The sequence below is a fragment of the Triticum dicoccoides genome, chromosome 3B (assembly GCF_002162155.2).
Source record: "Triticum dicoccoides isolate Atlit2015 ecotype Zavitan chromosome 3B, WEW_v2.0, whole genome shotgun sequence".
In the NCBI taxonomy this organism is placed as follows: domain Eukaryota; kingdom Viridiplantae; phylum Streptophyta; class Magnoliopsida; order Poales; family Poaceae; genus Triticum; species Triticum dicoccoides.
In genome coordinates, this window is record NC_041385.1 from 683,211,840 (window position 1) to 683,227,031 (window position 15,192).

The 15,192-nt window shown below is 47.1% G+C and overlaps 1 protein-coding gene across 1 annotated transcript; it reads left to right on the forward strand.

Annotated features, from left to right (window-relative positions):
• Positions 1-5,079: 5,079 nt before the first annotated feature.
• Positions 5,080-11,146, forward strand: LOC119277835 (putative ABC transporter C family member 15). Its single transcript, XM_037559157.1, has 10 exons — positions 5,080-5,914; positions 6,000-7,447; positions 7,714-7,800; positions 8,000-8,584; positions 8,678-8,842; positions 8,923-9,217; positions 9,369-9,889; positions 10,055-10,118; positions 10,194-10,445; positions 10,573-11,146. Exons 1-10 carry the CDS (start codon positions 5,080-5,082, stop codon positions 10,692-10,694), a joined length of 4,374 nt encoding a protein of 1,457 aa, XP_037415054.1. The 3' UTR covers positions 10,695-11,146.
• The last annotated feature ends 4,046 nt before the right edge of the window (positions 11,147-15,192 follow it).

Sequence of the window (15,192 nt, forward strand, 5' to 3'; positions counted from 1 at the left end):
AGGAGACTTAGCTAATCTCCAAGCAGCTGTGAGAAGGAGACCTTCATTGATAGCCTTCAAGTTCCTTATTCCTAATCCTCCCTCTTCCTTAGAGTTACAAATATCCTTCCAAGCTCGGAGGCAAAGGCTCTTTTTGGAATCACTTTCTCGAACACCTGTCCACCAAAAATTCCTAATGATTGCAGTAAGTTTAGCTATGAACTTCTTGGTAAACAAGATGTTAGCCATATAATAAACAGGTATAGCCGAGAAAACCGAACGAATCAATTCTAATCTGGCAGCATGGGAAAGCATGTTAGCTTTATAAGTAGGCAGCTTATTCTGAAATTTTTCAATGACAAAGTTGTAAGGCGAAGCTCTATTCTTAGCTGGAAGCACAAGGGGATGACCAAGATGAACAAAACTGCTATCCAAGTTAGAAACCGGGAAAATCTGCTTAATAGCATGAATCATAGCTTGAGGAACGTGAGAGCTGAAAAGAATGGCTGATTTAGCCCAGTTTGGAGTTTATCCTGAGATGGCACAAAAATGGTTAATGATTTGAGCCATAGAATGAGACTCTTGAAGACTTGCGTGTCCACAAACCAACAAATCATCTGCAAACAACAAAGAGTTAATAGGAGGGCAGTTTGGTCCAAGAGAAATTCCCTGCAAATGGTGAGCAGCCAGAGCCTCATTAAGAGCAAGAGATAATTCATTGATAGCAATGACAAACAAATAAGGTGACATGGGACAGCCCTGGCGGATACTTCTGAAGCTTCTAAATTTATGCGAGGGCTGACCATTAATCAAGACCGAGAACATGGGAAAAGAAATACAAGCATGCACCAAGTTAATGGAATGACCATGCAACCCTTTACGTGTAAGAGCAGCCATTATAAAATTCCATTCCAAATGATCAAAAGCTTTGACTAAATCAATTTTAAGCACAAAGGCATTATGATTCCAAGATTTAAGAGAGAAAGAGTGCATGATTTCTTGGGCAATGATGATATTATCACTAATGCGTCTACCGTCAATAAAAGTTTGCTGAGCAGGATCAATATAATCAGGCAAATGCAATTTAATCCTATTAGCAGTGTCGCCCAATTGTCGGAGTGCGTTCGTGGGTAATACCTACCCACCCACACCTAGAGAAAGTACCGTCTGAAGACTCAGTTTCATATTGAAACCTGGAGAGTGGAGACTGGCTTCCGATCCAAAATCTGCGGTCCAGATCAATCATGTTCGCCCCACCGGATTGCTTTGTGATCTTTTGCCAAAAAGAAAAACACCCTTTGTATTTCTTTTTCCCATAACCTGTACCAGCTCCAAGCTGCTGCCAGTCTGCCCCGAGCTAAGACATCCGTGACTGGTCATGTCCATAGGTTAGTGCGGCAGAAAGACCTGCTAGGCTTCATACATGTGTTCCATGCTGTTCACTGAATATTTGCTTCATACACCAGTTCAGTTATGGTTTCACACTGTATGGAAATTTGTTCAGGAATACTATCGGACAACTGTACGAGTAGAAGCACATCACTGCTTGTTGAATAATGCTGCAAGGATCTCATCAGTCTTACTGAGCTTAGACAGGATCCAACGGCCTCATGGAGCTGAATACCAGTTTTCATTGGAGACTTTGTCTGTGATATGCCTGCAGCGCAGTGCAGTCCGAGACAGATCGAAACAAGGAGGCTAGCTAGGAACGCCGGCTGGCAACCTGTCCCTTCTAGTCTTTGCTTCGCCTAATTACGTGCCTGTACTACACGTTCGTGCGTGCTGTGCACGGTGCACACGCAGCAACCGCAGGATAAGGGACGGGACCCATAGAGACAGCTAGCGAATCCACGTACGCACTTGCGTAGCGGCTTCCCTCCGTGTGTGTTTTATGCCAGCTGATAAAAAGCGTTGGATTCTGGATCGGATGGTCCAGTTTAAACAGAGGCATGCCGGCCCCGTGCACGCCGTACGCACGTACGTGGTCCGTCCTCGTCCCCTATACATACATACAACAGTGCACGACGTCAAAAAAAAAAAAAGTGCACAACCGATCCTGCACGTACCGCACGCGCATGCACGACGCAATCGCCCCGCTGCCACTTCAGATACCGTGACGCGTGTGGGACTCCGGCGCGCGTGTGAAACCGACGGCACGGGACAAAGTACAGCGGCATGCATGCGGGCCAGGCAGGCGCGCGCACGCTCGATCGTGACCGTGGCGTGCACTGGCATCGGCATGGGCAAGCACGGACGGCGCCCAGACGTCGATCCATCGACACCATGAGGCCACCGGCGCTTCGCGGCGGCACACTGTGTCGACACCCTACGTACACAGTGCACAGGTAGTCCTGCACATGCATCATGCATGTGTTGATCCGGCTAGCCAGCCACCTAGAGGGTTCTCCGGCACGTCCAATTCTTCGAGTCCTCGGTCCAGGAACAGACGCCCACCAATACAGTAGAACGGCCGCCCGCGCCTATCCATTGCGGTATACTATGTCACGACAGCCACGTACTGTACGTAGGTACGTACTCGGGAGTTGGGGGTACCAGCTGCCGACGTGCTCCATGTTGCCATCAGCTGCCCGCTCCGGAGCCTCTGGAACATGCACGCGACGGACATGAGGTAGCGGCCGATCTGAGTGGTGCATGGAGGCACAGCTAGCTCAATTCCATGCTTTTTTTTTAATTCGCAACCATGACTAGCCTTTTCGAAAAAATGCAAGCTATACATGCAGACGGCTGGATGTTTCCACATGATTCTTTTGACGAATTGATATGAGATATGTTATTTATTACCAAATCGGCGCCATGTGATGGAGAAAAGACACAGGGAAAAACACAGAAAACAGCATGGCTGCATAGGGGCGGGGTTCAGAGAGGCAAAGCACACTGACTACGTACACTGGCTGGCAAAGCTAAGCTAATTAATTAACCTCAAAGCGGGCATGGACAGAAGGATTTCCAGACCCCTTTGGCACCTGCCCTATCCCAAAAGAGAGAGCATTTTTGATCTCCGGGTCTAAAGAGTCCGCTAAGCACGAGCAAGATTCACCGCGCGGGAGGAACACGACAAATTGACAAGGTTGCTCGACCTCACGATCTGACCGGACCGGGATTTTCGCTGGCAAATGAAAGTGCATGCGCAGTAGGCCCACGTGTAGCCAGTAGCGCCGGTGGGATCGTGTCAACTCAACCCGCACTAGCTATGCTCCCATCTACCAGTAGTAGGAGCCTTGCCTTTGTGCCGCATGCATGTTGATGTTTATACGTCTACTCATGTAGCTAGGCTCGCCACTCTCTGGCGAATTACAACGACGACTACAAGCGCCTGCGTTCGTCAAATTCTACCAACACATAGTTTTCGCACACGCTCTAGGTAGAAATCGGTTAAAATCGGACGGGATTGGCTACTAGTGGCGTCAGGGTGGCTGCCACATTTCACGAGCGAGGTTGGGTACATTGAGACGGAGAGAAGATCTTGGGCAGTACGTACTCCATCTCCATGCATGTTGCCATGACAGCAGCATCGTGATTTACGGCGGTGGCCGGCCTCCAATGGGATTATGGGAACGTGAGAGGTCAGCAAGGACTCCCGGCGCGCGTGCATGGATAGCCGCTTGGCGCGTGGCTGGCACGCGACGGGCGCGTGCCGCCCGGCTCCGGCCATGTGGCGGCCCCCATTAAGGAAGCTTTTTTCAGAAAGAGGTGCAAACCGGGGAGGGAGGGACGACGGCCATCACAATCGGATCGGATCGAAATCGTGGCGGATTTGCATGCGCTCGCATCAACGACGTCACCACACACGCGGACGACGTATGTGTATGTTCACAGGGATACATACAAAGGTCGATCAAGTTTCACCGCCTTCCTCCTGCCAGCGCCAGCGAGCGCGAGGATAAAAAATAAATCGACGGCAGTGATGGTAACTTTCCGCTTACTCACATGGATGCTGCATCGGCCCCTCTTCCATTGGCCATTGCCAATGCTAAGCCATGGGGGGGGGGTAGACGACGGCACAAGGGCTCGTCCTGCAACTGCTGCAGCGCATGCATGCACGTTCCGCGTCTGAGCAGTGCGCCGTTGGCGGCTTGCACCGCCACCCACCACCGATGGAGATGCCCGGGCCAGATCGGGCCCGGCGCCGTGCCCAGATTTGATCATCGTTCTCCGTGGGCAATTTGGATCGGGCGTCCCCCGGGTCTCTGCCCTGTCGTGCTTTCGATCAGTGGCATTTCGATATTTGCTTCTTCATCTTCTCCGCTGATACTCACTCTCACTAGTGATCTAAATGCTTTTATATTTCCTTACAGAGGGAGTACAGTAGTTCAGCTTTTTCGACACGAGGCTCGACTTATCTCCGGCACTTTTGTGCTTGTTTATTATATAGGGCCATCTTCCTGCATGCAGAAACACAAAGGGCACGTTAGATGGCTCACAGGATGTTACTCACTCTGTAAAGAAATATAATAGTGTTTAGATCACTACTTTATGGAGGGAGTACTTACGTTTCGAAATCACAATATCCGGTACGTTTAGCTGCATAATAATACTGCATTAGCAGATTAGCTGAGACCGACGACCATATGCTTTGGAGCTGGCTGATAAGAACAATAGTTGGTGTACTCCATCCACGCCGCGACCAGCTCTAGTTGCCTACTTGGTGCATCTTTCGTTTATCCGGACAGACACTGATACCAACCTGCTTTCTCCTGCTTATGCCAAAAGAGCCGGCCAACAAACCCAATCAAGATGCACGCATGCCGCAAAACATAATACTATCTCAATATATATGCCCTTTGATTCTCTTTCTTGTTTTAGGTCGGCAGTAAACACTAGCATCGCCGCTTGAAAAAGGCCAGCGCAAGGCTTGATGCCATTGCCGATCCCAAGTATGCGTACATAGCCTCTCAAGCCAAGCCACGTGCTGTCAGTCAGGCTCTACTTTTGGTTAGCGCCCGTCCCCTCCCACTACTCACTGCTTAGCTTATTTTGCCCAAGTTTGTCTCTCACTGTCCTGCCTCAATGTAACAGGCCAATTCGGTGCCATCTTGGTTCTACAGCTCCATGCCACCTTCTCATGATTTCCAGCACCCCATGGAGCGATTGCAAGCATTGGACTACGTCCGGGCAGCAGCATTCGCCGTCCTGCTGGTTTGGACCCTTGCAGAGCTCGTGAAACGGAGGAACAGGCACCAAGAAGCAGCAGCGGCAGGGTATGGCACCGACATGGTCTCGGCGCAGCAGCGAGGAGGGGCAGCCAGTATAGTTGCATTCTGCAATGCTTCGATCACGCTGTTGCATATAGGGCTCTCGGTTCTTGGGTGTTGGAAGCGGCAAACCATCTCCCCGGGCCTGGTATTTCAATCTTCCTCGTGGCTTCTGGCTACTCTCTTTCTGCTCTACTGCAACCATGAAAGTGCTGCAGGGGTAGTAGTATCGTCCAACTGGCCTCCGGTTCTTGTTTTTTGGTGGTTCTTCAGCTTCTTATCGGAATCGCTCCTTGCCTCGCTGCATTTGCTTTGCCTCTTTGATTCTGCAACTGTCGTCGTTGATTTCGCTTCTCTTCCCTTCTGCACTGTCATCTGCCTGGTTGTAGTAGCTATGAGGCTTTCCAAAGCAAACCAGAAAGAGCTGAACCAGCCACTACTGCTCAGAGAAGATGCTGATGACAGCAGCAGGGACAGGTTATCTAGCTCGGGGTGGTGGAGTCGCCTCACATTCCGGTGGCTGAATCCAGTCTTCGAGAAGGGGCACAAGGTGAGGCTTGAGCTGGAACACATCCCATCTGTGCCGCAGTCCGAGACGGCAGAGCAGTCGTATGCCTTGCTTCAAGAGACACTCCACAAGCAGAAACCTGAGCCAATGCCACTGCGGGAAGCCATCATTTGTGCTGTCTGGACACCTCTGGTCACCAATGCAGTCTTTGCAGGTCAGTGAACAGTTCTTCTTTTTTCAATAGAGCTAAGTATTTGTCCTGGCAATCTATTAATACAGTGACTGGCTTTCATTACCAGGGCTCAACACTGTTTCTTCTTATATGGGACCATTCTTGATCACCTACTTGGTGGAGCTACTCTCTGACGAGAACACTGACAAGGGCCATGGCCGTGGATACATGCTTGCATGCCTCTTCTTTGCCTCCAAGACAGTGGAGTCACTCTCACAGCGGCAGTGGTATTTTGGCGCCCGCAGAATTGGATTCCAGGTGCGGGCAGCACTGATGGTGTCCATCTACAAGAAGTCCCTGCTGATGAAGAACTCGGGTCCAGTTGCAGGGAAAGTTGTGAACTTCCTTGATGTTGACGTCGAGAAGGTTGGTGAGTTCTTCTGGTACATCCATGGGATTTGGTTGCTGCCCTTGCAAATTTTCTTGGCACTTGCCATCCTGTACCGCAGTCTTGGTGCAATGGCCTCGCTGTCTGCAGTCCTCGTAACAGTGTTGGTGATGGTGAGCAACACACCACTGGCAAATTCGCAGCAGAACCTCAATATGAAGATAATGGAGGCGAAGGACTCTCGCATCAAGGCTATGGCCGAGGCAATGAAGAGCATGAGGATCTTGAAGCTTCATGCATGGGAGACAGCCTACTTGGACAAGCTCCTGAAGCTCAGGGATGTGGAAAGGGGGTGGCTTAGGAAGTATCTCTACACGTGCTCAGCGATAGCCTTCCTGTTCTGGGCCTCACCAACGTTGGTTTCGGTCGTTACCTTTGGTGTCTGCATTCTTGTGGAGATACCATTGTCAGCTGGAACAGTTTTATCGGCCCTTGCCACGTTCAGAATCCTCCAAGACCCGATCTATAACCTCCCAGAGCTTGTGTCAATGGTCACACAAACCAAGGTGTCCTTGGATAGAATAGAAGAGTTCATCAAAGAAGATCACCAGGGTAAACCAAGTTGCCATGGCAACATAAATGGAATGAAGGACTTGGCAATGGCTGGCGAAATAATAATTGAACCAGGAGAGTACAGTTGGGAAGCTGATACTAGCTCGAAGAAAACAAAGGTAACACTCAAGATCAACAGCAAGGTGAGCATCAGGAAGGGTCTCAAGGTTGCGGTGTGCGGGCCAGTTGGTTCAGGCAAATCAAGCCTCCTTTACAGCATCATGGGAGAGATTCCAAGGGTTAGCGGTGCAGAACCAACAGTTGTCGGGTCAAGGGCATATGTCCCACAGAGTGCTTGGATTCAAACTGGGACAATTCAGGACAATGTGCTCTTTGGGAAGGCTATGGACAGAAGCTTATACGAAGAGGTGCTACAAGGGTGTGCTTTGGATAGAGATTTGGAGTTATGGGCCAATGGAGATATGACTGTAGTAGGGGAAAGGGGTGTGAACCTAAGTGGAGGCCAGAAGCAGAGGATCCAGCTTGCCAGGGCATTGTACAGTGATTCTGATGTTTACTTCTTGGATGATCCCTTCAGTGCTGTGGATGCGCACACCAGCGCACATCTCTTCAAGGTACGTAAACATGAGTGATCTGCAATACATGAGCAGCAACAGATGAGCTTAGCTTCATGAGATTCAAGGGCAGTTACTGCAATTTACATGCCTACAACATAAGGCGTGAAACATAACCAAACAAGTAATAAACACACTAATTACAGTACTAAATTGTATAGCCATTAAATAGTCTAAGCAAGAGTATTTCCATCGAGTATTTATAGTCTGACATGGTCAGCATCAACTTCGAGAAAATGAATCAACTGATAAATTCATATTTGCAGGAATGCTTACTGAGACTAATGTCCTCTAAGACAGTCATGTATGTTACCCATCAGCTAGAGTTCTTGCGGGACTCAGATCTTGTTCTGGTAAGGTGTCAACCCAGTTTCCACACATAACTAGTTTTTACCTGAGTTAAAGAAATTTTGTGCAGTTTAGACTAGGTTCGAACAGAATAAAATAAAAACATTGTGGATATCTTAAATAGAGTAGAAATGTAGAGTTATACTGTCATGCACGCATGGCAACATCTAATTCTAACAGATGGTCGTGAATGGTCACTTGAAGGTCATGAAAGATGGAAGGATTGTTCAGTCTGGGAAATATGATGATCTGATAGCTGACAAAGATGGAGAGCTCTCGAAGCAAATGGCTGCACATGATCAATCCCTTAGTCAGGTCAACCCAGCAAAAGCACATGGCTTGCCCAAAAGCAAAAAACAGAAGAAGCAGATAGAGGCCACAGAAATAGAATCCGATGGCCATGTCATAGGGAGGGAATGTGAAGAAGAGCGTGAATCTGGAAGAGTCAAATGGGATGTTTACCGCAAGTTCGTCACCTCTGCATACGGCGGAGGTCTCATCCCTGTGGTTCTTCTATGCCAAGTCCTTTTCCAGGGATTGCAGATATGTAGCAACTACTGGATTGCATGGGCAGCAGAGAGAGAGGATCAAGTAAGCAAGAAGAAGATGATTGGTATATTTGTGCTTTTGTCTGCAGGAAGCTCGGTATTTATATTGGGAAGAGCTGTCTTCCTATCAACAATTGCCATTGAAACTGCCCAACAGCTCTTCTTAGGCATGACCAGAAATATTTTTCGAGCACCAATGAGCTTCTTTGATTCCACTCCATCAAGTCGGATACTCAATAGGGTGAGCCAACAACTGTACCTCTCCATTAGGGAAATTGTACAAAATACTCTCCGATTTTTTCAGTTCTCATGGCTTAGCTTGTCCATTTTGCAGGCTTCAACAGATCAAGCCACAATTGACACAGATATTCCCTACAGGCTAGCAGGGCTGATATTCGCAATGATTCAGCTCCTCAGCATTATTTTCATCATGTCCCAAATTGCTTGGCCTATATTCATGCTATTCATAATAATAATTGCAATCTCCACTTGGTATCAGGTACAGCTTCATTCATTGTAACCTACTTCCCTAAGTTCTCAAAATGCACACTAGTAAGTAGTACCTTATACTTAATGCAGAGCTATTACATCAGTTCGGCTAGAGAGCTAGCAAGGATGGTTGGCATCAGAAAAGCTCCAGTCCTCCACCATTTTTCAGAGACTGTATCAGGAGCTGCAACTATTAGATGCTTTAATCAGGGAGAGAAGTTCTTGACAAAGAGTCTTGCGCTAATTGATGACTATACCCGCATTACCTTCCATAATTCAGCGACAGTTGAATGGCTATGCATACGTATCAACTTCCTCTTCAACCTTGTGTTTTTCGTGATGCTAGTCATACTCGTCTCCTTGCCACGGGATACAATTGATCCAAGTAAGTGTTTTTTGTAAAATAGGATTTTCAGTTACACGAACTGTATTTTCTAGGGCATTTTTAGAGTCAAAATGCATTATTCTATACAGCTTTAATTTAAAAAAAACACATTGCTAGAAACAACAAATCATTTTTCTTTCTCCTTGTTTAGGTCTTGCAGGGCTTGCAGCTACCTATGGCCTTAACCTTAATGTGTTACAAGCATGGGTTATATGGAATCTGTGCAATGTCGAAAACAAGATGATCTCTGTAGAGAGGATTTTCCAGTTCTCAAACATACCGAGTGAATCGCCTTTAGTGATTGAGAACTCTAGACCAAGGGAGACATGGCCATGGTGCGGAACCATTCAGATCGAGGCTCTCCAAATTCAGTACAGCCCTGACATGCCCATGGTTCTCAAGGGCATAAGCTGCACATTTCCTGGAGAAAGGAAAATTGGGGTGGTAGGGCGGACAGGGAGTGGGAAGTCTACTCTCATCCAGGCTTTGTTTCGGGTCGTTGAACCATCTGCAGGACGGATATTCATAGACGGAGTGGACATATCGCTTTTGGGAGTGCATGATTTGCGGTGTAGGTTGAGTATTATACCACAAGAACCAACTCTCTTCCAAGGGACTGTCAGAACAAACCTGGATCCTCTACAACAACATCTGGACACTGAAATATGGGAGGTAAACAATATACAGTGCCAGCAAAAGGCGCTTTAGTGTTTATATGATGCAAATATTCTTTGCAAAGAAATTACAGTAGTAATAATTTACCTGTTCATGAATCAGCAGTTCGCTAGTAGTTTCCTACTTTGTCAAGTCTAACTTTTAAGAATTTCCATCTATCAGGTTCTGCGTAAGTGCCGCCTTGAGGAGATTGTCAGAGAAGACAATAGGTTGTTAGATGCACCAGGTAAGATTAATTAGTTACGATTCTCACATTCTATCCAAATTCATTTTTCAAGATGGCCCTGTTACATGGTTGTAGTTTATGTAACAGTAGTTGAAGATGGCGGAAACTGGAGTGTGGGGCAAAGGCAACTTGTGTGCTTGGCCAGGGTATTGCTGATGAAAAAGAAGATACTTGTTTTAGATGAAGCTACAGCATCAGTTGATACTGCAACGGATAATATCATCCAAAAGACTATAAGGCAAGAAACGGACAATTGCACAGTTATTACAATTGCACACAGAATCCCCACCGTGATTGACAGCGACCTTGTTCTTGTACTCGAAGAAGGTAAAGAACACTAAAGCGCTTGCAGTATTTTGGTTTTTGCATAAATTTTGGGGTGTTATAAGTTGGCACTTCCAACAAATTGTGTTCTATGACAAAGATTATCATTTCTCATCAATTTTTGCTGCAGGTAGGATACTAGAGTTTGACTCACCGGAAAATCTACTTAGGGATGAATCATCAGCTTTCTCAAAGCTGGTGATGGAATTCGTGGGAAGGTCAGAGGGCCGACATCAACCCGAGCCAATGTAGAGGCATCAAGCAACTACCAACCTACCTGACCTCACTTAGGCTTGTGTACATATAAGCTCTGACGGAATATAAGGAAATACAGCATGGGGAAACAAGGAAAATTTGGTTTAGTGGTGACTGGTGAAGATTAGACCAGCGGCATATGGACACTTGAACTACTGTATAATCTAATTTATCTTCCTGCTCTAGCCCTTTTTTCTTCTCCTAGCGTTTGTTCATATCGTATGGCCAATCTAAGTGATGTTAGATGTATGCAACTCCTTTTCTACCAACCATTGAAAAGAGAATAAATAGTCACCCTGCTATTTTCAAACAGAATGTTGCCATCCATAATTCGTTCTTATCATGGTACATTTCGAGAGAGACATTCTACGTTTAGCTTTTTCAGGCCAACAGAGACCCACAGGCCCTTGGCCCTGCCCCATTCTACTCAAGATGAAGCAGGCATCAGCATCAGCAAGCAGAGCTCATCTTGTGCGCGTGCAGTTGCAGTCTTGCAGAGCATGCAATCGACAGAACGTAAGTTGCTAAAAAGAGTAAAAGCATGCCAGCAAGCAATACAAATCGGCTGAGAAACTGGCGATGCGGACACGGACGCGTAATCCGCAGTTGCTGAGAGGCAGCAGCGAGAGGGGGAGCGAGTCCTTACCCGTCTGGGGCAAAAGAGCGAACAGCTGGCGGGCACTGGTGACCACCCGCGGGGCACACGGCGATCGAACGACTGCTTCGCGCACGAGCACCGGCTCCCGCGCCGCTGCCGGTCGCCGTACTCGCGCACGAGCGCTGGTTCCCGCGCCGCCGCCCGCAGGCGCGGCGCCATCCGTATGGGCGCGTGGCTCCGGCCCGGGCGTTGTTGCCACGGTGCGTGCTGTTTTCGTTTCTTTCTCTCCGAAGTGGAAACGGGCAACACAAAGCTGCGGCAGAGCACAAAGTTTGTTTTAGAAAGAAGAACAGTAAACAAAAAGAGTAAAATGCACTGCTAGTCCGTAAACTCGAGCAATTTTGGTTAGATATCCGTGGATTTAACTACTCTCTTCGTTTCATATTACCCCGCGTACAAAATTTATTTGAAATTAAACTACACAAAGTTGGATCAACTTTATATTAAAAATTACAAACATTACTATACCAAAGTTATGGAGTATGAAAATAAATTTTACTATGCATCTAATGATATTTGATTTTGTATCGTGAATGTTGATATTTTTTTTCTATAAAATTTGTCAAACTTTACAAAGACTTGAAACAAATTTTTATATGCGGATAAAAAGAAACATGGAGAGTATTTTTCATCGAGCCCTCCCTCCTTTCTTTTCATATCCTCCGCGTCCCAAAGTAATTAAAGTTATGAGTTTGTCTTAAGTCAAACTAGTTTAGGTCTGACCATGTTTATAGGAAAATAAATATTGACATAAAGAGCACCAAGTTTTTCTTTTGTGTGGGAATAAAGAACACCAAGTTAGTCTCACGAGATACTTTGTGAAATATATTTTTATACTATGCGTATTCAGTTTAGTACATCTTAACACATTTTCCTATACAGTTGATCAAACTTAAGTCAGTTTCACTTAGAACAAAATTAAAAGTTTAATTATTTTGAAACGGGGGAGTAGCATGGTTAGATATTGATCTTATAAACAATATCAAGTGGAGACATCCACCATAGCCGAGCGATAAACACACTTTGTGCATATGTAGAGGGGTTATTGCCGTTCAAATAGATTTCCCATCTCTTTTAATCAGTTTGGACCTTTTGACTTACCTAGTTGGAGATGCACTTCTATTCATGCCCTGTTTGTTTCAGCTTTGATTGGATTTTAATCACATGTGGATTCACTTCAGTTGCGAAGCTGCTTCGCCACCGAAGTACACTTAAAGGTGCTTCGGGAAGTTGCACTACAAATGGCCCAAATTTAGATTCAGTTTCACTGGCAAAGCTGATTTCAAATAGTTGTTTGTTTCAGATTTCAGATTCGGCATCACTCGAAACAAACAGGGCCTCAGTATCATAGCTTACATGCGTGGGGTTGGGGGGGGGGGGTGCTCAGTACGGCCTTTGACCGTGTTCGTTTGAATTTGATGTGTTTCCTATGAATTTTGATTGTAGTTTGATGTGTATTAATGAAATTGTGGTCGGTATTTTGCATTCAACTTAATTGTCTTAATGTTTTAGGTGTTCAGAAACAAACCTCCGCGCGCTTCAATATATTTTCTAATAAAGAAACAAATTCATACGCCAGCCGTTAGAACCAATTAGGGGTTTGATCCAAATTCGACTAAGTATCCAACTCGCCTACCCACATATAAATGTATAGACATGTTTTGTACATAGCTCGGTTGCTGTGAAGAATAGGAAAGATTTGAAACCATCTAATGCGTCCACAACTAATCCTGAGATTTGGGCCAGGTCAGGCCAGCACGACAGGACCCTCTCGTGCCCTGGGCCAAGTCAGGCTTGGGCCAGATGGCTCGGCCACCCCATGGTGTTGTGTCGTGCTGGTCCATGCCACCCATTTGTCGCCGAAGGAAGGAGGATAGAGGAGACGATGAAGACACCGCCCTTGTAGGGCAACATGGTACGCCATCGTGTTTGTTATGGACCGATGGGCGTCGACACGATGCCAACCCCTGTGCACGACCTTCAACCACTACAAGGAAGCCGGCTGGTGAACTCTGTGCAGGGCTCAACACGATTGCAAGCGCTCGTTCGTCCGGTCCCAACACGGCGACACACAACAATGATAGCTACCTATAGAGGAGAGAGGGGCAAGCGGTGACAGCAGAGAGATAAAAGGAGTATGTGGTGGCAAGCAGTGTCATGAGCAGTAAGGAATGGGCAGATCAAGGGGGTTTCAGAGTGACCGAGCGAGACCGATGAAGAGGCTAGTGATGATCTGGTGGGCCTTTTCTTGTGTTTATGCCTTTTTCGGTGCTTGTGTCTATTTCATACCGGGACGTGCTCATGCCAGCCCGCCAGCTCAAGTTGGGCCGTGCCATTGGGCCAGGCCGGCCTTGCATGCCAACCATTGGGTCGGGCTGTGCTACGGGTTGTGCCTTAAGGTCAGGCCTGGTGCCAGGCCGAACAAGCACAACCCGAGTCTCATATTTATTCACAACAACACAAGTCGGATGACACACGGAAGGGATGTAGCGGGTTGCATGACCAGATTATTGCTAAGATCAAGTTAAGAGCTCTAGATTTTAGCTGTATTTTTCTCTTTGAGGGTCGGGCATCGAACACTAAAGCCCATTTGCTTGCCAAATATTCCGTATGTAGTCTATATTGAAAATCTCTAAAAAGACTTATATTTAGAAACAGGGAGAGTAATTCATCAAATCAGGGTGCTATGTATAGTTAGGCCAACCACACGATTCTTTTTGTCATCTTTTATTTTACGCCAAAACTATCATCTTTTCTTAGTCAACATTATCATCTTTTTTTTGCGAGAGTACGTAAATTGCGTACCATAATTTTATAAAAGAAAGAAAGTTGATTACAAGAGACCAACGGTAGTGCAAACTGATGGAGAACGTAGTAATTTCAAAAAATTTCTCACGCACACGCAAGATCATGGTGATGGCATAGCAACGAGAGGGGAGAGTGTTGTCCACGTACCCTCGTAGACCGTAAGCGGAAGCGTTATGACAACGCGGTTGATGTAGTCGTACGTCTTCACAATCCGACCGATCCAAGCACCGAACGTACGGCACCTCCGAGTTCAGCACACGTTCAGCTCGATGACGATCCCCGGGCTCCGATCCAGCAAAGCTTCGGGGATGAGTTCCGTCAGCACGACGGCGTGGTGACGATGATGATGCTCTACCGGCGCAGGGCTTCGCCTAAACTCCGCGACGATATGACCGAGGTGGAATATGGTGGAGGGGGGCACCGCACACGGCTAAGGAACGATCCATAGATCAACTTGTGTTGTGCCTAGAGGTGCCCCCCCGCCCCCGTATATAAAGGAGCAAGGGGGGAGGGGGCGGCCGGCCTAGTAAGGGCGCGCCAAGGGGAGTCCTACTCCCACCGGGAGTAGGACTCCCTCCTTCCTTGTTGGAGTAGGAGAAAGGGGGAAAGAGGGGGAGAGGAGGAAGGAAAGGGGGGCCGCACCCCTTGTCCAATTCGGACCAGAAGGGGGCTGCGCGCCTCCTTCCTTTCGACCTCTCTCCTCTATTCCCGTATGGCCCAATAAGGCCCATATACTCCCCGGCGAATTCCCGTAACTCTCCGGTACTCCGAAAAATACCCGAATCACTCGGAACCTTTCCGAACTCCGAATATAGTCGTCCAATATATCGATCTTTACGTCTCGACCATTTCGAGACTCCTCGTCATGTCCCCGATCTCATCCGGGACTCCGAACTCCTTCGGTACATCAAAACTCATAAACTCATAATATAACTGTCATTGAAACCTTAAGCGTGCGGACCCTACGGGTTCGAGAACAATGTAGACATGACCTAGAACTATTCTCGGTCAATAACCAATAGCGGAACC